The sequence below is a fragment of the Sphaerodactylus townsendi genome, linkage group LG07 (genome assembly GCF_021028975.2).
Source record: "Sphaerodactylus townsendi isolate TG3544 linkage group LG07, MPM_Stown_v2.3, whole genome shotgun sequence".
Lineage (NCBI taxonomy): Eukaryota > Metazoa > Chordata > Lepidosauria > Squamata > Sphaerodactylidae > Sphaerodactylus > Sphaerodactylus townsendi.
In genome coordinates, this window is record NC_059431.1 from 93,713,368 (window position 1) to 93,740,908 (window position 27,541).

Genomic DNA, 27,541 nt, shown 5'->3' on the forward strand with positions numbered 1-27,541 from the left:
TTCTTTTCCCATGGAAAACGGGTCCAAATGGCTCTTTGAGTGTTAAAGGTTCCCTATCCCTGTGTTAGAGGGATAGCCAGGCTAAAACTGCACTGGTGAGGTGGCGTGGAGAAAGAAGAGCGTGTGAACAGAATACAGAAGAGGCGGGTACGAGACAGGAGATGAGAAACAGAAAGGGACTAATCTCCTTCCGAGGGAAAGCGCCGAGGCCCCGGGGAAGGGGCAAGCGGGCCCACGCCGGAAAGCCAAGCTGGAGGAGTGGAGCGCTCCGCCTCTTGGCTGAAGGAGGCGAGCAGCTGATCCGGCTCGCCGCCCTCCCTTGGTCGCCTCCTCGACCCAGGAGGAGGAGGAGACTGGGGCGGAGGAAGGCTGGAGGCCACGGCGGCCCCCTTCCCCCCGCAGCCGCCTCGCAAGCAGCTCCCCGCAGCCTCCTGCCAGCCAGGTGAGTGTCCGCGGGGTGCAGCCGTGCGAAAGGAGGGCAGGGTGGCGGGGAAGCAGCCCCTCGTCCTTGGCGCCGGGTCGGCCTCTGTGCCAACCCAGCAGCCGCGCGTTTCCATTGCTTTGCGCGCTTCCTCCCAGGCTGGGTGGTCTCCGCCGACCTTCCCTGGCGCTCACTTCCCAGCAACAAGGCTCATCATGGTGGCCTGATCCTAGGCGAGTCTCCTCGGGAGTAAGCCCCACTCTGGCCCAGTACGATTTGCTTCTCAGGCGGCGAGCTTAGGGTTCATTCAGTTGCATTTCCCTTATTTCCTAACATGCATGTTCCTAGTCAAGGCCCTCGCTTCAGAGTATTCCTAATTTCCTATGCTCCCCAGTGGAAAGAGGACCTGGAAGATCAGCGCTCAGATCCCTGCTCAACTATGAACCTTGCTGGATGACTGTCTTGCTGGAGAGTCAGTCACTCTCTTTCATCCGTACCTACCTAGCAGGGTTGTTGTGGAGATGCAGTCGGGAAGAGAAAGCCAGATAGCAGAAGGGAAGGCTGAAAGTCGGCTGGGGTGGTCGACCTTCCCCCTTTCTCAAGCTCTTTCCAGAAGGTTTATCTTTGATAATACCTTCAAAGTGTTTACTGTAGAGTTACTAATTTGATCTCAATGGAATAAAGGAGCCTTTCGGACAGGAACTTCCTTCTCTGCATTTAACGGGGGGGGGGGGGGGGGTTAAAAATGGAAAGATTAGGATCTCCAGGAGGTATTGGATTGGATTTGTATTGGAAGGGTGATCCAAAACAGAGTTACTCCCTTCTAAGTCCCTGTCAGTAATTATGTTTGGAAGAGTGTAACTTTGTTCAGCGTAGCATTCTTACTCTCAGCAAGGTCTGTTGAACTCTGTAACACTTGGACCTCTGGTTAGCATAGCAAGTTTGCTGGCGATCCCTGAAAAGACTCCAACCTCAAGTTTGCAGTGTGGTAGGGAGGGAAGGGGAGTTGTTTTCGGTGCTTCCACATTTTCCCCTTCCCTTTTCTCCCCTCCTTTTCTTGGTCTCTTTGTCAGCAGAAGCTACAAAAGAAGCAGTTCTGGGGGTCCTCTTGGGTGGGCCTGTGGCGGTATGAAAACAAAGTGCTCCAAGTTTGGTCTTGCTGTGTGTTTGTATCCAGATCCTTTCCCCTCTAATAGTGGAGTTTGTGCAGAGCGGGAGGGGGGTGGCTAAAGGTAGGCCTCTTTATAGGAGGGCCTGTCACATGCGCTGTGTTCCCAGTCCTGTCAAGGAGCTTTTGGAGAGATCAGCAGTTTAAAGCTTCAGGAGGGTTTTCTGTAACAGTTTGTCCGTGGCAGCCTAGAAGCACATGTGTTCCATGAGAGCTCTCTTTTTCCCTTGGATTGGGGCATGGGTGTGCAACAGTGCTGTGTCCCACAGTAGTGGAAGCTGCATCGCGGTCTGATATTTTGGCGGGTGGCCAAAATGCCCCCGCCGCCCTGCCTGCACCTCATGGGAGTATCTGTTTTCTACTGATAATGGGCTTAGCAGTCACAGAGTTAATTGGCGCCAAGACCCATGTAGCCATCTCAAAAATAAACACTTGTGAAATGTTCACAATTGCACAGTTTTCACTGCATAGGAAAGGGGTGGGCGGTGGGGTTGGATCTAAATTTAACCTAACCAGAGTATTAAAGTACCTTTTTCTCCTCGGTCATAGTACTTAAAAGATTAAGCTGCTTTGTTTAAAACTGTGGGAAAATGTAGCTGATTTCTTTGGGATATAGAGCCAGTGTGGTGTAGAGGACAGAGTATTAGGCTGGGATCTGGGAGAACCAGATTCAAGTTCCTTGGAAGCCTGCTGAGTGACCTTGTGCCCGTCACACACTCTCAACCCAACCTACCTCACAAGGTTGCCTTCAACTTTTCCTAGCCTTTGAGGACTTTGTACCACACGTGCAGTGTGAGTTTTGTGCCTCCCAGATACGTGGATGCATCCCTACGTGGACTGTCTAGTCTGACGCCACAGAGGTGCTCTTAGGTTCTTATGATAGAATCACTCCATGGCAATATGAACTATGAAGGAAGGCAATATGAACTATGTAACAGCTTTAGGGGAGCGGCCATAACTCAATGATAGAGCATCTGCTTTGCATGCAGAAGGCCCCCGGTTCAATCCCCGGTGTCTCCAGTTGAAAGGATCAGGTAGCAGGTGATATGAAAACCTCAGCCTGAGACCTTGGAGAGCTTCTGCCATCCAAATAGACAATACCAACCTCAATGAACCAAGGGTCTGATTTAGTATAAGACAGTGTTATGAGTATGTACAGAAGTTCAGCACACTCCTTGGCTTGCTTCAGATGATCTGGTGGTCTGATCTGGCTAGTGGCCTTTTGGAGGACATAGTCTGCCCATTGTTTTATGGTGCTTCCTGAGACCAGTGTTTTACCTATATGAGTACCAAAGTCAAAGATGCATTCTTGGGACACTTCAGAAGTTTCAGCTATCCCTACACCTCTCCAGAGTGTGGGGTTTACTCCGTTTATTTTTCTGACAGCCATTAGCTTTCTAATGGGTTGTTGTCTTGTTTTTGGGGGGGGGGGCTCACTGGCATATTACAACTGTTTAATTTTCATCTGCCTGATTGTATGCAGCAGTGACTTTAGAACCAATTGGCCATGCTGGCAGGGGCTGATGGGATTTGTAGTCCATAAATATCTGGAGAGCCGCAGGTTGCAGACCCCTGCTTTAGAAGAATTGTAATTATGGTTTGCCTACTGGCAAAAATGAACTGTAGCTTTCAAAGAGATGATCTGTTGGCTGGTTCAAGGCTATGCCTAATGGTGGCTGGGTATGAAAGAGAGATCTTCCCTGCCTAAAGGGTTCAGTTGTCTTGATCGTTCGGTAAGCAAGAGGTGGGGGGGGGGGTCACAGCACAGTGGTGAAGTATCTGCTTTGTAAACAAAAGACTCCAGGTTTAGATCCCATCATTAAAAGAACTGAGTAACAGGTAATGTGAAAGATCTTTGCCTGAGACCTTGGAGAGCACCTGCCAGTCAGAAAGGGATATTGACCTTGAAAATCCAATAGATGGCAGATTTAATGGGAGGCAGATGTATCAATCAGCAGTCTGGACCTGTCTTTAATTCAACTTGGGAAAGTTTAGGGATAAAAACACCTTGAGATCGTGATCTTGGTCAGGGAAACTGGGCAAGGGAAAAGCTGAACTCAGGGAGAAATGAGAGTTGTGCCACTGCAAGCAGGAGAGGGAATAATCATCAGCTGTACTCATGGCCTGCTATGAAAGGTGGCTGCAAGTGACGCCCAAAATCAAGGGACTGCCTTGTAGTAAACACGTTTGTAGAGCGTGGAGTGCTTGGGGAAGCTTTTGCAACATTAAAGATAAAATCCTGGATGATACAGAATCAGGATGTCACAATAGCTTCATTGTTGCAATGCTATTAATTTCTACCACCCTTGAAACAGATTGATCTTAAAAGATAACCAGGGACATGCTCAGATTGAAACGCTTGAACAGAAGGCACCCTAGCAAACACCTATTCTTTCGTTCTCAAATAGTGTTAAGCCCTGTTATGCTTGGTGAAATGGCAAAGGGAATAGATGTCCTTATCACCTTATTGTCTGTGTCTGCAGACAGGTGGTAGATTTTCCTGGGTGTTTACATAGGTTTCCCTGGTTTGGGAAAATCCTGAAGATTTGGAAGTGGACCCTGAGGTGTGTGGGGTTTGGGGAGGGGCCTCAGTGGTGTATAATTCCAAAAAGTCCCCCCTCCAAGGCAGCCATTTTCACCAGCGGAACTGATCTCTGTCATCTAGAGTTGTCATTCTAGGGGTTCCCAGGGCCCACCTGGAGGTTGGCCACTCTGTGCTTACAGAGGAGTGACACAGGCCTTGTATAGACCTCTCATGGAATATGTTCCAGTTTCTTTTGTCTTGCTCTCAACTCTCGTCAAGCAAGGTATGCAGCTTTATGGAAGGGTTGCAAATACCCTTCTGATCCTGTGAGTGGAGATTATTATGGGATGAGTGGTGATATTTGAAATTGGTGGTAGTTTATACATTTGAGTATTTTTATTACTATGTGGAAGTTTGCAAAATAATAATTTTATTTAAAAGCTGATTCAGTTGGGTCATCTGCGGGCTTCCTCTCCCATACATCCATTCTGTTTTTTAATTCACTCCCCCAGCTTTATCTGGAATTGGTGAGACCCAAATATGGTCCTAATGCCATGATGTCTGGATTTCTCCCCCCACCCCACACACATCACAACTTGCATCTATAATTATTGTGAACTGTATTTTTCTGAGTATTGCATGTTTTGTATTTCTGTGAACTAAATTTCCTAACATTTTGTTCATGAGTGAAAATTGTTTTGGCCACCGTACTACATTATTGTAAACTAGCAATAAACCCTGTTGTGCAAAAAAAAAAATGCAACAGGCACTCAAAAACTGAGTGTGGGTAAGCAAAGACTGTAGCCAAGGAGTGGAAGGGAAGAGGGGCATAAACTTGTAGCCTCTTAAGTGGATTGCATGATGTATCCTTCTGTAAGTAAGTAATGGCCAGTACAAAGAGGGGTATTGAGTAGTGGAGCTCTCAGCATGGGTCTCGAGCAGGTTGTGTTACACCTCCTTTAAAACGTGCGTTGTCACCAATCCCCTTGCCTTTCATATAGATGGATTGTGTATTTTTGGAATATTTAGCATAGGGTCTATGATTGAAAATTGTTTGGCTACTACAGTATGTTTTGCTCATGGAATGTTTTATAAGTTAACTTTTCAGATGTCTGGACTTGTACAATAAGTTATAACATTCACTCAGTTATGGATTAAGGTGTTTCTTACTCTGGATTTCCACAATATATCTAATTTTCAAATCAGAAACTTCTAGTACTTTTGTACTTTTTAGTTGTGGTTCCTTTGAAAGGACTGGATTTAGGAAAGTGTTCAGGCTTGTCATGATCAGGATTAAATGAATTAATTGCTGCCAAATTTTCTAATCTCTTTATGCATGTTTTCCCTGCAGACGGAGAGAGAACGGGTGATATCTGCTAGCAGCTTCTTGCTGTCACACTCAGACATATGAAATAGAAGTGTAGTGGTACTACAGAGTCTTAACTAAATTTATCCCAGTTGAACCTTTCATGAGTCAGAGCTTGCTTCATTAGAGGCATGAAGAATTGGGTCTGGTTCACAAAAGTTTATGCTGGAATAAAATTGATTGGTCTGTAGCAGGAAAATGAAACAGAAGTCCAGCCACCATTTAGAAGCTAGCACCGCTACCCATCTGGAGTTGTCATACAGAATTATATAAGAGATTAATAAGCAGCTGCTTTTGCTATTGTGACTAGAAGGAAGAAAATAAACAGGGCAATCTGAAAGTTCAGCCAGGTAGCATAATAATGCCCAGTATTTATCATATTTCCTTAAATGCGGTTTTCTTTTATTTCAATGGAACATAATTCCAAAGAAGGGCTTATTGATCACTTTGGAGAAGCAGAAGAACAAGAGAAAGGGGAATAACAACTGGTGGGGTGGTGTAGATCTTGTTTTCTTAAGATCTTATTTTTGAATATTTGCACCAGAGCCTATTCAATTTTAAAGAAAACTGCACCAAATAAATGTGCCAATTAGCAGTAAAGCTTCTAATTGTGTTGATGTAAGTAAGAATGCTTGTCAGTATTAACAGTGTGCCCTGTAGATTATTTCAGCCTCGTATTTACTTCAGCTTCTGTAGGGGTTGAGTTTCTAGAACTGTAGGTCTGCAAAGTCTTTTATAAGAAATAGAACCACAACTGCTTCCAAAGAAACTGAAATCTTTTGCCTCCAGCAAAGATTCTCAAGAAAATCATCAAACAGGAGCACAGAGTCAAATCTTCAGCAGTTCGAAACCTTCAAAGCATGCACAATGCTTTTTTTTAAAAAAAAATGCTACTAGCATTCCAACCTATGAAAATATTAAGAATTGCCTTTCCCGTATCACGTATTAGGCCTGGTCTTGAGTTAAAATATTCATGCATAGTACAATTGCATTTTAGAAGGGATGACTGAGTGAGCTTCTCATTCATAAAAGAAAAAGGGGAAGAAATCTGGAGAGTTCTCTCAAAACTGTGTGTGAGGTTACAGCAAAATTGTTGTAGTTCGTTATCAAAGTTGATTAGAAGTTCAGTAATGCAAGTCCCTGGTTAGCAAGGTCAGACCTTGGCCTTGTTCCTAGACCTTTATTTGACAAACAAGAGGGAAAGCAGCTTGGTTGTGCTTGGAAGCTTCTTTAGAAGTAGGGGGTGGACTGATCTTTTAACTGACTGGGAATGTTCTTTGGGCGCTGGAGGGCCTCGAGTGGTCTGTGTGGTGCTGACAACATTGTAGGCTCAAGCCTGGATCTCCACCCTTTGTCATGCTGCTATCTGGACCTGAGTTGAGCGAGAGCCCAATAATTCTTTCAATCTAATGGGGCTTGTTGTGAGGACAAGATGGAAAGGGGGAAGCCATATTCACCACCCTATGCTCCTTGAAGAAAAAAGTAGTATACAAATGTAATGGACAGTGGTGTTGACCAGGCCTAAAGTTTTGGTGTTTAGGCCACATTGTCTGGCCCCTATGTGTCCACTTGAGCTCCTGCAGTATCAGCCATGGCCACTGGGGCTCCTGTCAAGACTGGCTGCCACCCATAGAGGCTCCACTAAACTCAGCACCACTACCAGAACTAGGACATTCTTGGTGACCTAATCCCCTGCTTGGTGAGTGCAGCAGAAGATGCAGACACATCCACCAGTCCCAATATGCCCTCCAGCCAGGTGGGCTGCAGGAAAGAATCAAGGAGAACTTCAGGTCCACTTCCATTCACACTGGAAAGTAGAAGGGAGGGAAGGGGATGTGGCAGGCACTAGCTCTCTCTCCCATGAGAGGTGGACATCTGGTGGGAAGCTCAAGTCTCTCTCTGTGGACCTGCACAGCAGTACCATCCAGCCTTCAGAAAGGGTCCAGGATGTTGACCAGTGAGGAGGGAGCTGAGTAAGCCACAAAGAGGAGAAAGAACAGGGTGACAGCTGTTTACTCTCAGACCCCTATTGCAACTAGACTGTTAGGTACTGGATTAGGAGTTGGGGGAACATTAGTTCTTCCTGCCCTCACACACTCACACGCACTTGACTGCTGAGGACTGCAGGAGGCTCACACCAATCCACTAGTCCACTTCAACTAAAACATCTGACTTCTGCTTCCAATCCACAGAGTTGGTGACCTAGATCCAAAACTCCAGAATCTAAGGAAGGTGATGCAAAGAGATGGCTGACTTTTGAACCTTCCAGGAATGTTGGCAAGGCCCATGCCTTGGAGAGCCAGGGTGGTTAGTGAAAGTGCAGGGGACTCTTATCTGGTGAACCAGGTTTCTTTCCCCACTCCTCCACCTGAAGCCTGCTGGGTGACCTTGGGCCAGTCACAATTCACTCAGAACTCTCTCAGCCCCATCTACCTCACCAGGTGTCTGCTGTGGGAAGGGGATGGGAAAGAGTTTGCAAGCCCCTTTGAGACTCCTTAAAGGTGGAGAAAAGCAGGGTATAAAAACCAACTCTTATTCTAGTATGGAGGGACTGCTTGGCTTGGGACTGTGAAGACACCCATGGATCAACCCACACTGGATGTTGTCATTGCCTGGGTCCATGCCCAAGCCCAGCAACCCCATCATCCTGCCTGCAAGTACTGTTTAGCTCAGCTTGCTCTACAGTTGTTTTAGCATCTCAATCTACTCTTGGCTAATATTTGAAGGGGGAGGGGGGGTTAAGCAGCAAAAATAATTTATTCATTTGGTCAGATGGCCGGGACTTCCCTTCCTATTTGGATCATTTACGTTCCTCAATCTGTTCTTTCTCCAGCTGTCATAGATCCTTATTATAAAGCCAGATGCAGTGAATGGCATTTATGTTCTGCAGAGCAACAGTTTATACAGCAGGGTATCTGCAGTGTAAATGGTCTGGTTGTTTAGAGCAATTCAAATGGTCTGTATCATCCAGATCATGGTGCCTTTTGATTATTCATTTGATATACTTTTTTAGCAATAGTGGTACTGTCACCCTGTTCCACTTAGAAATGAGTTGCATGGAAATGTATGAGACTGATTTCCATGGAGTGCATTTCTAATGGGGAGTGTCAAGGCATGCTCAGTAGAGCTCTTAGCCCTTGGAGGTGGAGGGCACAATTCCAAATGATTTTTATAATGATGGATTGCAGCCATTGCAAAATGCAGGGCAACATGTTATGAAACGTTGCAGGCAATGAACTTTGTCCCAGATTGCCTTATCTTTGCTGCCCTATCATTGACATATTGCGAAATAAAACTCTCCTTTTTCACAAGTAAGCAGAGACATAATAAAGGGGCACTGAATAGGTACTTAAAAATGGAGATCTCCAGTGGCAGCCGGCGGCAGGTTCCATTCTGCCTGGATGTTCAACAAAATGCTGAAAAGGTGCAGCTCTCCATCGGCAGTGTTTCAATGGGAGGCTTCAGTGAAAAACTGCAGAGGTAGAACTCATAAGCAGATTTGATACTATAAAAGTTAGATTCAGTAGGGATTTGGAGTGCATAGCTCACTACGGAAACTGATTGTTTCACCATACAGGTGTGTGTACACTGTTCATTTCCACCCTATTTTGCTGAGTCATTGATCCTTGAGTCTACTCTCCTTTACATTCTGTTGACTGGATCTCATTTTCACTTGCTCTACAGTATGACACACCTTGCACGTCTTTTGTAGTAGCTCATCCCTCTTCACCCTTCTACCATTCATTGCCCTGGGGATAAATCTCTCTGCCAGCTAACTGATTGCAACACTTCATGCACCTGAGGAAGTGGGCTGTAGCTCACAAAAGCTTGTTAGACTAATGGTCCATACAGGACTAATGTTGCTCATTTAATTTGGAATGCACTTCTGCAATTCTGGACTGCATCAGTAGGAGTACAGTGTGTAGATCAGAGGACATAATAGTACCTCTCTATCCTGCATTGATCAGACGTCACCTGGAATATTGTGTCCAGTTCTGGGCACTGCAATTCAGGAAGGATATTGACAAGCTGGAACGGGTCCAAAGGCGGGCGACCAAAAAGGTTAAAGGTCTGGAGTCCATGCCCTATGACGAGAGACTTAGGGAGCTGGGTATGTTTAGTCTGGAGAAGAGAAGGTTAAGGGATGATATGATAGCTGTGTTTAAATATTTGAAGAGATGTTACGTTGAAGATGGAGCAAGCTTGTTTTCTGCTGCCTCAGAGACTAGGACATGAAGTAATAGATTCAAGGTACAGGAAAAGAGATTCCAACTAAACATTAGGAAGAACTTCCTGACAGTAAGAGCTGTTCTACAGTGGCATACACTGCCTTGGAGCATGGTAGACTCTCCTCCATTGGAGGTTTTTAAACAGAGGCTGGATGGTCATCTGTCAAGAGTGCATTGATTGTATATTCCCACATGGTAGGGTTGGATTTGATGGCCCTTGTAGCCCTTGTATGATTCTATGAAAAGAAGTCTTAGGGATCATGATGTTTTCAGTAGTCTCATAGAGCCCCTGCATGGAAGTATTGGTTTGCACAAATGGTTTATGAGTTATGAGCACTGTAAATAGCAGCCCTCTGTAAATAGCAGCCCTCTACACTTACCTTTAACATGGGGTCCACCAGCACGTACAAGTTCTAAGTAGGGAGGGCTAGTATGTAATACAACTGTAGATAAATTTAGAGAGAAGAAGAGCAAAAGGAAGACCTGTGTTTAAATATAATGGGGGAAAATTGTGGAGATGGATCATGCCAGTGTGAACAGAGTTGTACTAGACAGAATCTTGGGGAAGTGGTTGATTTTGATCTGTAGATTGACAGGAACAGAAAGATTTCTAAGAAAAGCTAAAAACATGTGTTCCTTGTATTGCCGAAGGCTTTCATGGCTAGAATCATTGGGGTGTTGTGTGGTTTCCGGGCTGTATGACTGTGTTCTAGTAGATGTTTTGCCTGCATCTGTGGCTGGCATCTTCAGAGGATCCTCTGAAGATGCCAGCCACAGATGCAGGTGAAACGTCAGGAGAAAATGCTACTAGAATACGGCCATGCCGCCTGGAAACCACACAACACCCCATGTTGATTTTTTTTCTTTTTGGCTCTGTAGCCCCATTTTTATTACATCTCAGGGATGGCAGGGAAGAGTTTACACAGTCAGAATGTTCAGTTGAATCTTTGCTTGGTGTCTGTGCATGTGTGTATCTGGGAATCTAGGAAAATAGGGGTTCAAAATTGCTGGAGTTCTCTTTGGAGGGGTTTTGGTTTGTTTGCATGTATGTTCATTTTTTAAGCTCTTTTCAAATGTTATTTCAAAGTGTGGACAAGCAGCGTGGTCCAGGGACTTTTTCAATTTTCAATCATTTGACACCAGTTTGAATACATAGGGATCTCAATAGGGGAGAGGCTTTTATGAGTATACATAATTTGCCCTGTATATGTATCTGTGCCAGTGTGGTGTAATAATCAGAGTGTTGGCCTCAGATCTGGGAGACCCATGTTTGAATCCCGCCATGGAAGCTTGCTGGGTAACCTTGGGCTAGTCGCACACTCTCAGCTTAACAACTGCGTCACTGGCTCTATCCCCAGTCCTCAATAGTCTCTTGACACAACAGCGATTCACCTTGCTCACACCAGAGGCGTAGAGAGGGGAAACAGAGCCTGGGGCAAAATGGTGCCCGGGTCTGTCTGCTGCGCCCCTCCCCCCACGAGGCCATGCTCCCTGCGAGGCCACACTCCCCTGTCAGGCCAGGCACGAGTGCCTCAGACACCCAGGCTACACACAGAGCCAGTGGGCCTGTGTGTAGCCTGAGTGTCTGAAGCACTCATGCCCAGCCTTGCAGGGGGAGCCATTTTGCGCCCCCATGTGACTTACAATGGTGGCACCTGGGAAAAACGTCTCCGGATGACCCCATTGTATCTATGCCACTGGCTCACTCAGTCTCATTTTTGGGTAAACTGGAAATAAAACATTAGGGTTTGGGGGTTTAAAATCTGTAGAGGACATTAGAGGAATGTCAGCATGCAAAAACCTCCTGCGATCTGGAGCTGCATCATTGTCACCATTTGTAAGCTAAACGTTTTAAAGGTATGCACCTTAAGAGTTCAGAAAGAACTCCCAGCTCCTGCTTGATGAATAGTATGTCTTAAAGCTTTAGTGTTCAGATGTTTGTATGCTACTCATGTTCGGATAACAGCCAACCTGACAGAGTGCAATACAGCAGAAGCTATAAAATTAGATGAGTGTTTGACAGAGTGCAGTGAAATGGGACTTTATGAGCCCCATGAATATTGACCACTCTCTTTTTTTAAGCTGTTAGAGAAGCTGGCAATGTTTCCTCCTATTTTCTGCATTGAATTGGCTCATGAAAATGGGAGGCAGATGTGGTGGAGGACAGCGCATGTGCTTTGTTTTCTGGAGTTTCCTTTTTTGCAAGGTGCAATGTGAGTTCCATTGGATTTCTAGTTATCATTTTTAATATGAGCTTCCCACATGTCCTTAATGTTTCTTAGACTTCAGGATTCCGATTGTCTCTTTCCCTAGCACTCTTGACAGCTGGGGTGCATCTTGACTTCAAAGCAACTTTGTATTGTAAATATAATTTAAAAGATTAAAAGCGTTGCAAATGAAAAAAAATGTCTTTTAAAATAAAAATCCAATGAGATGGCTCTATCTTGTATTTACAGAGACATCAAGAGTTTTCAGCCATGACGAACCCTTTTTCCCGGATTGTGGAGCCTCTGGATGCCATCCAGCCTGAGAAGAAATTCTTCAATTTGAACCATTTGGGTGATCCCAGATATGGTATGTTGGCTACTCATTGTGTAAATCTGTTTCACAAACCTGGCTCAGTTCAGATATAATGCAAAGCCATTATGCTTTATTTTATCTGTAAATTGTGCAGCCATGCATTGTTGCATAGTGTGTTGTCAGTGTGCCATAGTATCAATATTCAGTATCTCAGGAGCTGCATGTGGCACTTTGACATGCCACTTCTGGCTCTTCTGAGCACCGTTGTCCAAGGCGGCACCTGCACCATGTTTAGGGAAAGTGGACCAGATCCTCGCCGTGTAAGGCTTGTGTTTTGTAATTGGTTCACACAGCTCCTGCTGGAGGAATGGGTAAGCTGTTAGCCTCCCTGAGGTTGAGGCCTCATGCTAGGAATGGAAGTAAATGTGGTCCTTTTGCTTGAGATCATTGTGACTGTGCCTCTCTGCAAGTTAGGGAGTAAGTACCATTGCTCTACTACAATTGTTTGCCTCTTACCCACTCAGGAGAATCCAGATATGTATAACTGCTGCAGCACAACATCCAGTGATATACTGTGTGCCGATGACACGGTGTTGCTTTCCCGCACCAAAAAAGGCCTCAATCTCATCCTTCAGGCATTCACCAAATATTGTGAACCAAACATCCTTACCATCAGCTTTGATAAATCCAAGGACTTTTCCCCACTTCAAAAGTGAAAGTGGAGGGGACTTCTGCTCCGTGTTCGGCGTGCAGTTTCAAAAAGGTGTACTTCCAACCAGGATCCGAAATGACGCACGCTGAGGGGTGGGAGGAGCAGCAGAATTGGGGTGACTGTGTTGTCGCTGCGTTGTCACTGCTGGTGTAGTGGGGAGTGCTGCAGATCCCCTGGGTATTTGCTGTGAGGAGCATGCATCTAATGGTGGGTGGGGAATCGTCCCATGATATTAGTGTTTTTTAAATCCTGGAAACCCCCCCCCCCCATGGAGAATTAACAGAAACAATGTAGAGCAAGTGAAGCAATGTTGATCCTTTGAGTTTGTTTTCAGTGCAGTCTTAAATAGACATCTCAGTTGAAACAGGCGAACTCCTCAAAACACAGAAGAGTAATGGTTATCCAGTTTTTTCATACCGAAGGCTGCCAGTTCATCTCAGCTGCTATTAGAGTCTTCAAAACCAAGCTGCTTTCCCAAGTATTCTATGGCGTTCCTATTTGGATATGTGAAGCAATCACAAGACTGGAACAAACCCAATCATAGGCTGTTTCCGCACGGCTACGCTCGGGGGTGCATCGGCATATACGACGCCGACGCACACACACCCGGGACCGTTCACGCAAACGGTCCCAGTAGGGGCAGGGTAGATGGCGCAGCGCTGCACCATCGTCCGAACGCCTTACCTTCCCTCTGACCTTCCAACGCGTCGCCCAGGCCAGGGGACATGCCCCCTGCCCTGCATGACAGCTCTGGAGTCGCAGGGCAGGGGGGGTGTCCCCAGGCCTGGACGACATGCCTGAAGGTCGGAGGGAAGGTAAGGCATTCAGGAAAGGGGGGGATGGCGCCCTCCAGCCGCTGTTTCCGGAAAAACTCGCTCAGGGAGCGAGGTTGGGAAACAGCGGCTTCGTGCCACTGGGGAAGAGCGAGGGTGGCGCTGCTGCGATGCAGCAGCACCCCCATGAGAACAGCTCCCTAGGGAACGGCATTTTTGCCGTTCCTAGGGTACTGTTTTTGGCCCATGCGGAAAGGGCCACACTTTCTCCATCATCTGCTTGGAATTCACTACCCAACCTTATGTCTGGAAACAGGTCTAAACTTTTTAGAGATGAAAGCATGGCTACTAACCTTTAAATTTTGACATGAAACTCTTGTTAGGGTGCTGAGCCCTGTTTTTTCCTTGTGCATATTTTTTCCTTGTGCATATTTTTTCCTTGTGAATGGATGGAGCAGGGCTAGGTAGGCACTCAGACCCAAGCGGAGCATTCTACAACAAAGGAGGTCTGGCATGCTTTGTTCTGTGGGGGAGGAAAAAAAATAGTCTACTGACATGTTTATGTGAGTGAAACAGTATAGAAACAGACATTTTCTAGATAGTAACTCAAATGTCTGAACCGCAGCTCTGGTGTGTAGAAGAAAATACTTTGTTTTCATATTTTTATTATTGCCTTACCTTTATTATCTTACTATTACCTTTCTTCTAGAACGCTTGCCGTTTTCTATCAGAGTCTTACTGGAGGCTGCAGTCCGCAACTGTGATGAATTCCTTGTGAAAAAGGGTGATGTTGAAAACATTTTGAATTGGAACATAATGCAGCAGAAAGCCATTGAAGTACCGTTTAAGCCCTCCAGAGTTATTCTTCAAGATTTTACGTAAGTGATAGAGCATTTAAAAAATTAGGAAATTTTTATTATCAAATCACAATCGTTTTCTGAAGAGAAGAATGCGCAAAATGACTTGTAGTTTTATGTTTAGAGAGACGAGGATGAATTGCATGATTCTTGTCTTCAAGAATTCTGTGACAATTTATATCCTGTCCTGGGTTAATGCTCCAACTGCCCACACCAAGGGGATCATGCGCCCACTGCCATGGTACTCCGATTGGTTTTTAGTATAACATCCCAACTGAATATCATTGGCCTGTTGTGGTGCTCTGCTATGAACCTCTGCACACTTAATGCTCCAGGAACAGGATGCCGAAGTTGATTGGCTGAGTATTTTTCCTCAGGAGTTGTGTACTGAGGGGGCGATGTTACTGAACAGTAAATGGGATCATTCAAGGAAAGCATCTACAGAAAACAATTTCTTTCAATTTGGTGTTAAATCAGTGCTTTCAACTACTGTGCTTAGGGTCCAAAACTGGTTCAGACTAGACTAAGGTGGATCCTGCAATAAGCCTAATTCACTTGTGTTTGTTGTTTGAGAACAGGAGTGGCTTTTTGGGGTGGAGGTGGGTATATAGTACATATTTATAAGTGCGTTTCCTGGTCAGGGTTATATTATACTTGGCTTAAACATCCCTAAAAATGGAACAATGCTGCTTTCAATCTTTATAGTAATAAATTTAATTCAGAGGTGATTAAGTAGGCTTTGAGCATGTCCTGTCTTACAGCAGCATCTTTACTTGACCTATCCTGTTCCTAATTGGCGACCTGTTGATCATGAACTTTCCCTGTGTTCCTAACATACCAGTTACATGTTTCTTCATCTTCTTTTAATTGGACACTTTAAATGCTAGTCTTCTTTGTTTATTCTTACCTACAAAATCATATCTTCACAAATCAGAATAATGCATATTAATCTGAGCCAAAGGAAACTGTGATGTTTTCCATACTTGTCCTAATATTTGCCAATTTAAAGTTTAACCCATTAAGTAAACAGCATTTGTAAAAATACAGAGCGCACGAATAAACTTTTAAAAATTGTACCTAGCAAGCCGAGGTGGGGTGGAGTGGTTATTGTTTTTGGGGGGAGGGGGTTTACGTCTTAACGGCATTACACAAAACACAGGGATGCCAGCAAAAATCACAGTTTGTGACAAACTGTGTTGGGTTAGATAAACAGACCTTCAGGTAAAAGAGTAACTCATTGTACATCATTCAAATCCAGATTTTGCTGTTCTTTGACCTTTAGACCTAGAAAATGGGAGAGAATGTTTTTTGATGGCAGTACGTTTAGTGCAAACACTTTCCTACAAGTAATTGTTAAATCAGGGATTTGGACAATCAACATTTCTTGTATTTAAAATGCAGGTTATTTAGAATGCCTGTTTAAAATGAAATTTAATAATATCATTCTTCTATCCCCACAATTATCATAACTAGACTGAAGCCTGCTGATTCCGTGTTTTTGTAATAAACAAGTGGTGCTACAGGAGAACTTAGAAATGCCGCCTCCCCAAAGAACTGACCCATCTTTTTATGAAGCAAACCAGAATGCTTATTTTAAATTTCATACAATTTAGGCCCAGATACATTACTTCCGGCAGCCATTTTATCAAACTTCTTACTGATCCTTCCTCTCAGCCTGTACCTGGAAGTATTCACTGGCTAAAATAAATGACCAATGCCTCAAGAGACTCTTGCATATTTGCTGGACTTGGACCTTATTAATATTAACTTTTCAATATATATGCTGGGAGAGGCCCCTGGCTCTTGAGACTGAATTTTGAAGGGAAGTTACAATTCAAAGAAAGCACACATGGTCCAGGAATGGCTCAGTGGATGAGGTCATAATGTTGAAACTGATAGTCTTGTGTGGGATTCTGTACGTTGTTACTGCCACACAGGAGAATTTTGAATTGTTGTTGTCATACCTGAGACCTCTGTAATTATCACGACCTACTGTTCATTCCTTGTAGATAACAGCATCAGAGATTTCCCTGTACTTAGCATTCATAGCTGCATTTACATCTCTGAAACCAATTAATTTCTATTGGTCAAAATATGTATTTGAGGCAGACTGAGAAGCAATCCCATAATTGCAAACCTGGTGTCCTGAAAATTGTCCAGTCCTGTTTAGCTAAAGTAAAATTACCAAAACACAGCCTATTAGTTAATCCATTCATTGCTGTTCTGAGTGGAAAAGGGTAAAGAGCTCATACCAGCCAGCCTAAATTGCCTCCAATTCAGAGTGCCAGACTCAAATTAATTCAGGGCCCAAATTCACCACACAACCAGAAACCTTTCATTTTTTCACAAAGATGTCAATTCCATTCCAATTAAATGTATTCATTTTCCCAACGACTCTTGCTAATGTTCATCTCTCATAACTGTTTCAAACCCTGGTATAATAGAACATAGCAGGCAAGGAAATACAATAACAAGATGGGGCAGGGAGACAAAGAAGACTTTATTAGGCGTTCCGTATCCAAATCTGTCTGTCCATCCCAACCTGTCAATAGCATGGAGGGGAGAGGGAAGGATTCCCATTTTCATCCTGGTTGTGCTTTTCCTCAGCCAGGTGAGCACTCAAAAACTGCAGAGAAATTAACACTGTGGGCACAGGTTCCCCAAATTTCATACTATTCAACCTCACTCACCAGGCTATTTGTCATTCTGAAAATGTAAAAGTAATAAGTGAAAAACTAAAGGTGCTATAATCTCTACCCATTATGTCTGGCAACCGAGAACTTCTGTGAAGTATGACACCTGTCTTGTATGTCAGGGAATAAGTTATGAAACAAAGACTGATGTTTGCTTGTTTAAAACCATGCTCCTAAAGGGCTTGAGACGGATTACAATAAAAGGGAAGCACCTATGGAAAAACAAACCCTGAGCCATTTTGGATGCAGCAACTGCATCCGGGAGTGGTAGAGAAAGTTCAGTTGATTTTTGTTTCCTGTTCTCAGTTGTTATCCTTCACACTCAAGGAACATTCCCTCTCCCCTCTGCCGCTCTCTCTATGGAGAGATGAACAAGCTCCCAGTCTAGATTACAAATTTGTGGCGAGGATATGCAAAAGTCTCAAGTATAGTCAGTGTTCTCCACACTCATTTTCCTGTCCCAGATATCTTTGTGGACTTTCATGGTACCACAGAGCCAAGTGCTTCTCTTCTTTTTTCCCCACTTTAGCTGGCCATGTTTTATGTGTTTCTTTCTTTAAATGGCGGGGGCCAATGATACATAAGAGTTTCCCAAATTGAAAAAAACAAACCAACCAGAAGATAGAAACAAACTGTCAGAAGACCAAGATGCTACATTTAAACTAATCGTACTCATACACGCCTTGGAAAGGGATGTGGCCATCATTTATTAAAACATACAGTAAAAACAAAATGCCCACCCGTACAGAACTTCTACCTACAGTAATGTTGTACCTTAATTTTGTTTTCGTGCAAGTAACTAGCATTACATTGTTCTTAAAAAAATCAACACAATTAAGACTTCTAGGAGCATTTTATAATAAAACCATTCCTAATTTCCTTATAGAGATCAGCACCTCCAAATTGCAAATTCCTATATGCAGTGAATACCTTACTTGAAGTGAAATCTGTTGGGTTTTTTTTTAAAAAAAGGGAGAAAGAAAGAAACAAAAACCCATGTATGCGGGAGATGTCTTTCTGATCCTGTATCTCACTGGGGCATGAAAACAGTTCTCATACAGGGGGCTGCCCTGAAATAAGGAACCCCAGAATTTAGTCCATTCATCCAGTCAACACAATCAAACAGTAATCCTTTTTTCCCTGGAGGGTACCACTTCAGGCTTTAAGATGGAGTTGCATACCGCATGTAATAAATACTGCTACACACAGAAAGTGCCCAGATCAGGGAGGAGAATTCAACCTAGCTACCTTCTTGATATTACGACGTGTTGGTTTCAAGTGTACAGGGAGACTTTTTTCGTGGGAGAGCGTTCAAATATTCACACAGATCTCAGAAGCTAGGCAGGGTCAACCCTGGTTAGTACTTGGCAAGGAAGTCCAGGATTGCTACACAGAGTCAGGCAGTGGCAAACTACTTTTGTTCATCTCTTGCCATAAGTCATCTGAGACTTGATGGCACATTCCACCACCAAGGCTGGCCTATGCAGATGTTATTATCTGGATTCTATGTATTCTTTCTTGAAATTGCTTAACTTGGGCATCAATGCATGGAGAGTCTGTAGCAAAACCAGAAAATGGGTTCCTGTTAGGGCCATGTGATAATGAATCATGTGTATTTTAATCAAACATTTGTGGATTCTCATCACATGAAGTCTCCTTATACAGAACCAGACTCTTGGTTCAGGAAAATCAGTATTATCTGCTCTAACTAATAATGTTTATCCAGAGTCTGGAGATGCTGTGGATTGAACCTGAGATGTTTCTGCAGGCCAAGTAAGATGCTCTTCCGCTGAGCCATAGCTTCCTCATTGTCAATTAAGATCTGATTTAATGATCCCTCGGGCAGCAGGTTGTTCCTCTTGTTCACCCATGCTTCTAATAATGCGTGTGTTGAAGGCAGCTGCCTTCTTAATTGATGCATTTTATTGCTTTAATTGGCACTGATTATATATAATTAGATCAGTAAGCTGCCTTTGGTGTACTTTTTTTTAGAAGAGAGGAGGAATAGAAAATCATAAATAAGTCTATCTGCATATTATTAGGCCCACGATAGTGGAAGTTTGAATAAAGTGTGAAAGAACTTCAGACTGAAGTTCCCTTTTTAGAAAGGGAATTCCCTTTTTAGAAAGACAGGCCACCTAAATTCCCTTTTTAGAAAGACAGGCCACCTAAAACCTTTATTTTTTCATTCCCTTTTACATTAATACACAAGATCCAAAATGGACTTTAAATATAAAGTGGTTATTTAACTCTATCATTTTACCCAAATTATTGAAGTTCACTTCTGCTTGACTAATATATTAGTGGAGCTACCAACTTACAGATGGGGCCTGTAGACTATAGAGATCAATTCCCAAGCCACTTCAGTGGACGTAATGTACAGTATACCATACCATAGATCAGGGGTCCCCAAACTTTTTAAACAGGGGGCCAGTTCACTGTCCCTCAGACTGTTGGAGGGCCGGACTAAAAAAAACTATGAACAAATTCCTATGCACAAATGATTGTAAAATGTTTGATTTCACCTTTCAGCCTTTCTGTCATGGTCTATTTTTAGAACAGTAACCAAAGTATGTCAAGTACAGGGTGGGCTCCAAATATTGTTGGGGAGGCTGTGGAATACCTTCCCCCTGTAAAAAAAAAAAAAGCAGACCTTTCCCAATGAAGCATTCCATCTAACCCAGGATCAGGTATCTTTCCTGGGTTCTTTTCCTTCCCTAGCAGCCAGCGCAGCGATTCAGGCCAGCCTGGCTGGATGCCAATGGGAGTTGAGAGCAGGAACAGAAAGCCTGAGAGCAACACATGGAGTAGCTGAGAGGGAAGGGCGGAGCAGGCGTTGCCACATGTAAAGTTTCCAACTCTGGGTCAGAAAATTCATGGAGATTTGGGGGTTCCATCATGTAATTGCAATCAACAGCCGTTGGGGCCGGTTCCTCCTCTCCCTCGAGCCCCCACTGCACATGAATGGAGCCATTGCCGCCATGCCTGGCGGGCCGGATAAATGCCTTCAGGGGGGCACATTTGGCCCCCGGGCCGTAGTTTGGGGACCCCTGCCATAGATTCTAGATGCACTCACTCTCTAAATCCCCCCCTCCACAGGCACTGCCCTCCAAATCTTCAGGAATTTCTCAGGCTGGATTTGGTAACCCTATTTATTAATGAATGTTAAAAATATTGCAGACCTGGTTTCCATTCCTCATTTCAGTTCCTTTTACGCAAATGAAATGAAGAAGAGAAAAAGAGGAGTTTGGATTTATAAACTGCTTTTCTCAACTGTAAGGAGTCTCAAAGCAGCCTATCAGTTCATTCCCTTCCTCTCCCCACAACAGTCACCTTGTAAGGTAGGTGGGGCTGAGGAAGTTCTGAGAGAACTGTGACTAGCCCAAAGTTACCCAGTGATCTTCATGTTGAGGAATGAAGAAAAAAATCCAGTTAACCAAATAAGAGTCCACCATTCGTGTTCAGGAGTGAACAATCAAATCTGGTGCACCAAGTTAGAGTCCACTGCTCTTCACCACTACACCACCCTGGCTAAAATAGAGTTTTATCAACATTACATGTATTAAACCTAAATGATAGAGAATGCATCCAGTATACACAGTGTAAAACTAATAATGTTATGAGAAATTATTTTAATTATTCTCTATCTACTTTCTTTCAGAAATCTATTTTTCTCTTTTTACAAATTTAGAGTCCTTTTCTTTTTATAAATTCAGAGTCTGTGTCTAATCAATTCTGTTTTGATCAAAGAAAATTTTGAAAAGAGGAAGGGAGGTTTAGCAGAATTTCACTCTATATATGTGCAGAGGCAGGCAATATCTTTGCAAAAAATTTCTTTCCTCCCGCTAGAGGTGCCATACTATGACATATAACATAAAACAGCTGCAAGGGCAGAAATTACAAAAGGATGCATTCATTTTTCATCATGAGGAAATGAAATACAAATCCTTCTCTTAAAAGAGCAAAAGATAATAAGAGAGATCTGTAGTTAAATTTGAAAAAGTGTATTTTGGAAATCATGACATCACTAGAAACTTGGCATAATATACTTGTGGAGAAAGTATCAGGATTTTCACCTGTTGATTTTGCCTCCCAGCCCGTGTGTGTTCATTTTCATTTTTCAGTGTATGCATCCTAGCTGTTCACATATCAAGCTGCATCCTCACAGTCTGTGTTTTTGTAGTCTATCTTGCCTTTGGCTTTTTAGAATGGAGCGGCATTGTTGTGCCTCTGTTTTTTGTTTAGATATAAGATCTGAATTGCAAATAATTATGGTCCCTGAAGTGGGCTTCTGGCTTATAAACTCACCTCCCTTTGTTGAACTCTTCTATTACAGAGGTGTCCCTGCAGTGGTTGATTTTGCTGCTATGCGTGATGCCGTGAAGGTACTAGGTGGAGATCCAGAAAAAATCAACCCCATCTGTCCTGCTGATTTAGTCATTGACCATTCCATTCAGGTTGACTTTAACAGGAGGTAAGTTGTACCTGCTGCCTCAAACAGGATAGAATCCCATTCTCTGGACTGTTGCATTAAATTATTTTGGTTTACAGATGATCTAGGCCTTTATAATAAAAATGCTGCAGATTAATGAAGCTGGGATATGTAAACAGTGGATTCAAAGATGGGAAGGCCGGCCATTTGTGATATCTCTTGTAATTCTCCGTTTGAAGCCTACCTCCCTACCCTCAACAGTGAAATAGCCTCACACAGTGTGGCGATCCCCCTCCCCCTCCTGTGGTTGAGGCTGACAAGCCGTCCCACCATCCCTTTCCGAGGTGCTGGTCTCCTTGTCTCGAGCCCCGGTCTTTGGGGCTCTCAGAAATGTCAGTTGCCTGAACCACAGGGTGCCGCAAGGGAAGGAGGGAAAAGAGCTCCTCCCTGGCCTTCAGGCGCTCACCTTATGCGCCCCTGGGGTCCTCTGCCTCTCCCCTAGGGATGTGGCTGCCCCCCCCCCGCACAGGGTGCCAAAGCTCGCACCCCAGAGAGGCGGGTGGCCGTCACCCGGAGTTGCCGGCGTTCCCCCGCCCTTCCCTCCTTGGCAGCCTCTCTGTTCTCCCTTTCCTCTCCTTTTCACTCCTTCCCCGTCTCGCCTCCTTCCTCCTCCTTCCACTCCTTCCTTTTCCCTCCTTCTCCTCCGTCTGTCCCTCTGCCGCCCAGGTGACCCCTTCCCTCTCTCCAGCCCCCTGAAACGGCGCCGTCCCCTCACGAGCCGCAGCTGCGCCGTTTCGCCCCCGTCCGGCCGGTCCGACTCCCTGCCGGGGATTCCCAGCCGGGGCGGGCCATCACCGGGCTCAGCTGCCGGCTCGCGACGGGCCCCGCCCCCCGGCTGGAGGAGTCCGGGGCGAGCCGTCACAGCGACCCCTGGACACACAGAGATATTGAAAATTCCTTTATCAAAGACACATATCTTCACTATTTCTGTGGATTTGAGTGCTTCAAAACCTTTGTAGCTAAGGGGTCTGCTAGTCAAAGGAAGACAAGCCAGGAATTCTACTCTGTAAATTTAATCAGCTTTTTAGTTCCTTCCCATAGTGTATGTCCTTTAGTTGTACTATTATGTTTCTTGTAAATCAGTGCCATACTGGGCAAAAACCTGAAAACTGTTTGACAAAGATGATTGTCTGAAGATAAATTTGCCAACGATTTATTTAATGTATATCATGAAGCTGTCTTATACTAAATCAGACATAAAAACATAAGAAGAGCCATCCTCGATTGTACCAGTGGTCCAGCATCCTGCCTAACACAGTGGCCAACCAGTTCTTCTTGAGCGGCCAACAATAGGGCATAGATGCTGAGGCCTACCTCTGATGTTGCTTCCTGGCACCAGGATTAAGTGGTTGACAGCCCTTGAACATACAGGTTCCTTTTAGTCACCATGGATATTAGCCACTGATAGACCTATCCTCCAAGATTCTATCTAATTCCCTTTTAAAGTTGTCTATGCCTGTGGCCATCAGAACATCTTCTGGCAATTAATTCCATGTTTGGTCTTCAGTATTGCCTAATTTTACTATACACCCTCTGAGGTCCCAATTAAAAGGTGTTTTTTTTTTACATCACCCTCTGTACAATACTTTTCACTGGAGAACCTGGACCTTCTACATGCAAAGCAGTTGCTGTATCACTGCAATGTATTCTGGGTTATAATGACAATAAGAGAGCTACCGCTTGTTGCTTCATGAAAATGGTGAAAGATACATCAGTGTTTCTGATATAAAAGGAATCTGTGGTTTGTTTTTCAAAGCACTTAACAGATTTTTATGGATCAGCAGTAGCATTACTTCTCCCCACCCTACTCCCAACAGAATACTTATTGCTTTTAATTGATGGTCTAAAAAAACTTTCCATTCCTTTGACGTTGAGGCTAGACTCTGCCAATATACCTGCATTCAGTGTGGAATTAGCCCTTCAGCCAGACAGTAGGAATTACTGTGAAAGCTACTTAAGCTTTCTCTGTTGCTTGTTTCTAACTCCCTGATGCAAGGTAATTAAAGTGCATGAAACAGCTGAGCTAAATACAAACCAAGCTTTGTTTCCTTTTTGCCCACACACATTGGCCTTTCGGCTAGATCCTGTTGAAGGTGTTGTCTCTCTGATATCCATGCATATGTTGCTGTTTTGTTTTTATGCAGGCCAGACAGTTTACAGAAGAATCAAGATTTGGAGTTTGAAAGGAACAAAGAAAGATTTGAGTTCTTAAAGGTATAAGAAGGAACTTTTGGCTTTTTGCATATGCAGCTGGAACAACTGTGTTGTCTCAAGGACTGTCAACATTTGCTTACAAACATACTGACCTTTGTGAAGGGTTTTGACCAAGCATAACCTTGGGGGCAGAGCCTGGGTTGAACCTTGGCTTCTTGACTCAAGGTTGCAGCTCAGTGGAAGAGCACATTTTTAAAATATATATATATTTTCACAAACTGTAATATAGAAACAACTAAAGAATAGGAAATGAGAACAAATCATATCTTAATCACAGTTCTAATTAGGTGACAAGAGAGCCAACAGAATTATACAAATGATATGTTATACTAACATAGATTGATCATCGAATATTCTAATATTCAGATACAATTATTACATTCTAAATATTTCCCCCCAAATGTTTAAATTTGGTCAAATTATACATTTCTTTTATTCTCCAGCACAGGTAATCATAGTAGTAACACTTGCAAGTGATTAAGAACATAAGAACAAGCCAGCTGGATCAGACCAAAGCCCATCTAGTCCAGCTCTCTGCTACTCGCAGTGGCCCACCAGGTGCCTTTGGGAGCTCACATGTAGGATGTGAACGCAATGGCCTTCTGCGGCTGTTGCTCCCGATCACCTGGTCTGTTAAGGCATTTGCAATCTCAGATCAAGGAGGATCAAGATTGGTAGCCATAAATCGACTTCATAAATCTGTCCAAGCCCCTTTTAAAGCTATCCAGGTTAGTGGCCATCACCACCTCCTGTGGCAGCATATTCCAAACACCAATCACACGTTGCGTGAAGAAGTGTTTCCTTTTCTGTAAATTGATGCTAGATTCCCTTCTTTACGTTTCATTCTTTTTCCTTGCCTTTATGAATAATATGAAAAGTGCATTTTCCATTTGTCTTAAAATTCCTGATTCCTTTTATTGACCAAGGCCATTAATTTTGCCATTGTCATGTACTCTCCCATTTTATTTTCCCAGTTTTCTAGGCACAGGAATAGCATACATTTTGAATGCAGAAGGTCCCATGTTCAGTTCCCAGTGTCTCCAGTTTAAAAAAAAATGATGAGGTAGTTAGTGGTGTGAATAGTGTTCTTGATGGACTAATAGTCTAACTCAGTAGATGGCAATTTCATGTGTTCGTGGGATTTTTCGTACCTTATTACTGTCTGACAGGACATTTTTTTCACAAATGAATAAAGAAAGCATTGACTTGTTAGCTGCGGTCCTCCATTTTCACATATTTCCTTTTTTTCCTGTTGTGTTTCAGTGGGGCTCCCAAGCCTTCCAGAACATGAGGATTATTCCCCCAGGCTCTGGGATTGTCCATCAAGTGAACTTAGAGTACTTAGCCAGAGTGGTCTTTGATCAGAAGGGATACTACTACCCAGACAGTGTAGTGGGCACTGACTCTCATACCACCATGATTAATGGCTTGGGAGTGCTTGGCTGGGGTAAGTACCTGTATCTCGAAGGCTACTGCCAGTTGGATTGTAAAGGATTATATGAGACAGTGATCTGATTCAATTTAATGAGACTTTGTTTACATATAAGACTTGGCATCTAAGTTTTGTTTTGCATGACGTTGCCCAAAATGGGTACAGTATCCCATGTCAGTAGTTCAGTAATTTAACACAAACATATGATTAGAAGCTTTTAGGTCTACTGCTTGTGCACTGAAATATTTATGGAGAAAAGCTCTTTGGTGGTGCTCACAGTGGGTATGATAATCTTCCAGCCAGAGCTGGTACAGCTGTCATGTGGACACTTCTCTTCAAGACAGCTATGAAAATAGGAATGGGCAAAAGGACTGCACATCCATCCCTTTTGCTCCTCATCTCCTTGGAGCAAATCTCACTCTTTCTACTTTCACCAGGCATTGGCCTGGTGTTCACTGTCAGTTAAGCAGAATCAGACCCAGGTTAAGAATCTTGGTTTGTCAGGGAACCTTAGCTTGAATGTGAAACTAAACTATTCCAAGTGAGCCATCTTCACCTGTTGTAGCTTCAGCTTCATCACTGCACTATTTTGCCAGATATTATTTATTTATTCCCCTATGTACTTATTTCCTGTCCATCACTAAAGTTCCTGAGTAGGGTACAATCATAAAAACACCATAAAATCATAAAACCATCATAAAATCTCCTTTGAAAGTCATCCCTATCCGCTACCCTAACCACCCCTTCTAAAAATACACCATCCATCCATCCATCCATCCATCCCCCTAAGGATGATTTGGTAAACATCCAGTGTGTGAGGGGATGAGCGGTGAAATGGCTGCCTCTTTGACTCTCTGATTTGCCTCTTCATGTTTAGCACTAACAACATATCCCTTCACTGTACATAAAGTAGAAAAGATTGCTTTGGAGACTTATGAGACTGAAACATTATATCTGCATTGATCTCGTGTGGTCTAGTGGATAGAGTATGAAACTACAATCTGGGAAATGGAAGTTTTCTGTGCAACACTGGGACAGTCACACATTCTCAATCTAACCTGCTTCACAAGGTTGTTGTGTGGATAAAATGAGAGACATGATATAAACCTCTTGGGGAGAAACGCGAAAGATAAATGAAGTAAATTAACTTGCAAAGGTTGAAGTTTGATGAGAAATGGTTGCTTTGGGGTAGATGCATATTAACTGGCAGCATTTATACCTTTAGAGTGCAATTGTAAACAAAGTTACATTCTCCCTGGACATTCATAGATGTAGGTGGGTGTAATTAAATTCAAATTGTGGTCAAAATTTCAGGATTGTCCTTTAAAAAAAATCCTACCATATCCTAGGAATTGCAGATATGCTGCAGGATATTTCAAACCAAGCTTCATCCATAAAAGTATGATGAGTGCAAAATGGCAACTGATTAAATCTCTTGAAGATTAAAACTCAGTTTAAAATCCCACCTAATGCTTGCCTAATCTGGCATTTAAAGAGAACCCGAAGAGAAAAATCAGACTCAGCAGATCTTTAAAACCAAGCATTTATGTCTTGCCTGGTGTCTGATGAGGTTTTCTTTTCCGAAAGGTATAATGTAGTTGCCTGGTTAGTTAGCAGAAACAGGTGTGTGGGGCCAAGTGGTACATCTTTGAAGGCTTTGTGGATTTGACCTCAAGAACAAATGTACTCTAGATAAATTCAGGCAGCCAAAGGGGGAAATGTGAGGAATGTAGTCGACCCACGTGGTCAGCGTAAGAACGAGACGAGACGCGGAGATAACATCTGGTGGAGATCGCCAGCAGCGGGAGCCCGGAGGTCCGGCGGATGTTCCTAGCTTAATCCGTCCCGCTGCTGGTTTCCTGGCACCTTTTTATTGTTATTCTATCGGGCGCGTGTGGGAGGGAGGGACCGGGGGGGAGTTCCTGAGAAGCCCAGGGAGGCAGGAGGTCGGGGAGATCATCATGTGATGCATGATCTCACCTGGCAATACGCAGCGGAGAGGAGTGTAAGCTGCTCTGAGCCTAATACCCTCACCTGGGGCAGTGGACCATTGTCCCTGCGCCCGGTGACTGAGTTCCAGACTTAGTTCATGGCGCACCCATGACTCATAGGGGATGAGGAGTGGGGAGTGCTTGGTAAG

The 27,541-nt window shown here is 43.8% G+C and overlaps 1 protein-coding gene across 1 annotated transcript in view; it reads left to right on the plus strand.

The window, feature by feature from the left end:
- The first annotated feature begins 282 nt into the window (after window positions 1-282).
- Window positions 283-27,541, plus strand: part of ACO1 (aconitase 1) — a 61,801-nt gene continuing 34,542 nt past the window's right edge. The window contains exons 1-6 of the mRNA XM_048503014.1: window positions 283-442; window positions 12,165-12,282; window positions 14,423-14,591; window positions 21,600-21,737; window positions 23,900-23,969; window positions 25,233-25,416. Of these exons, the coding sequence (XP_048358971.1) occupies window positions 12,186-12,282; window positions 14,423-14,591; window positions 21,600-21,737; window positions 23,900-23,969; window positions 25,233-25,416 (658 nt within the window). The 5' untranslated portion in view covers window positions 283-442; window positions 12,165-12,185. The remainder of the gene's footprint in view (window positions 443-12,164; window positions 12,283-14,422; window positions 14,592-21,599; window positions 21,738-23,899; window positions 23,970-25,232; window positions 25,417-27,541) is intronic.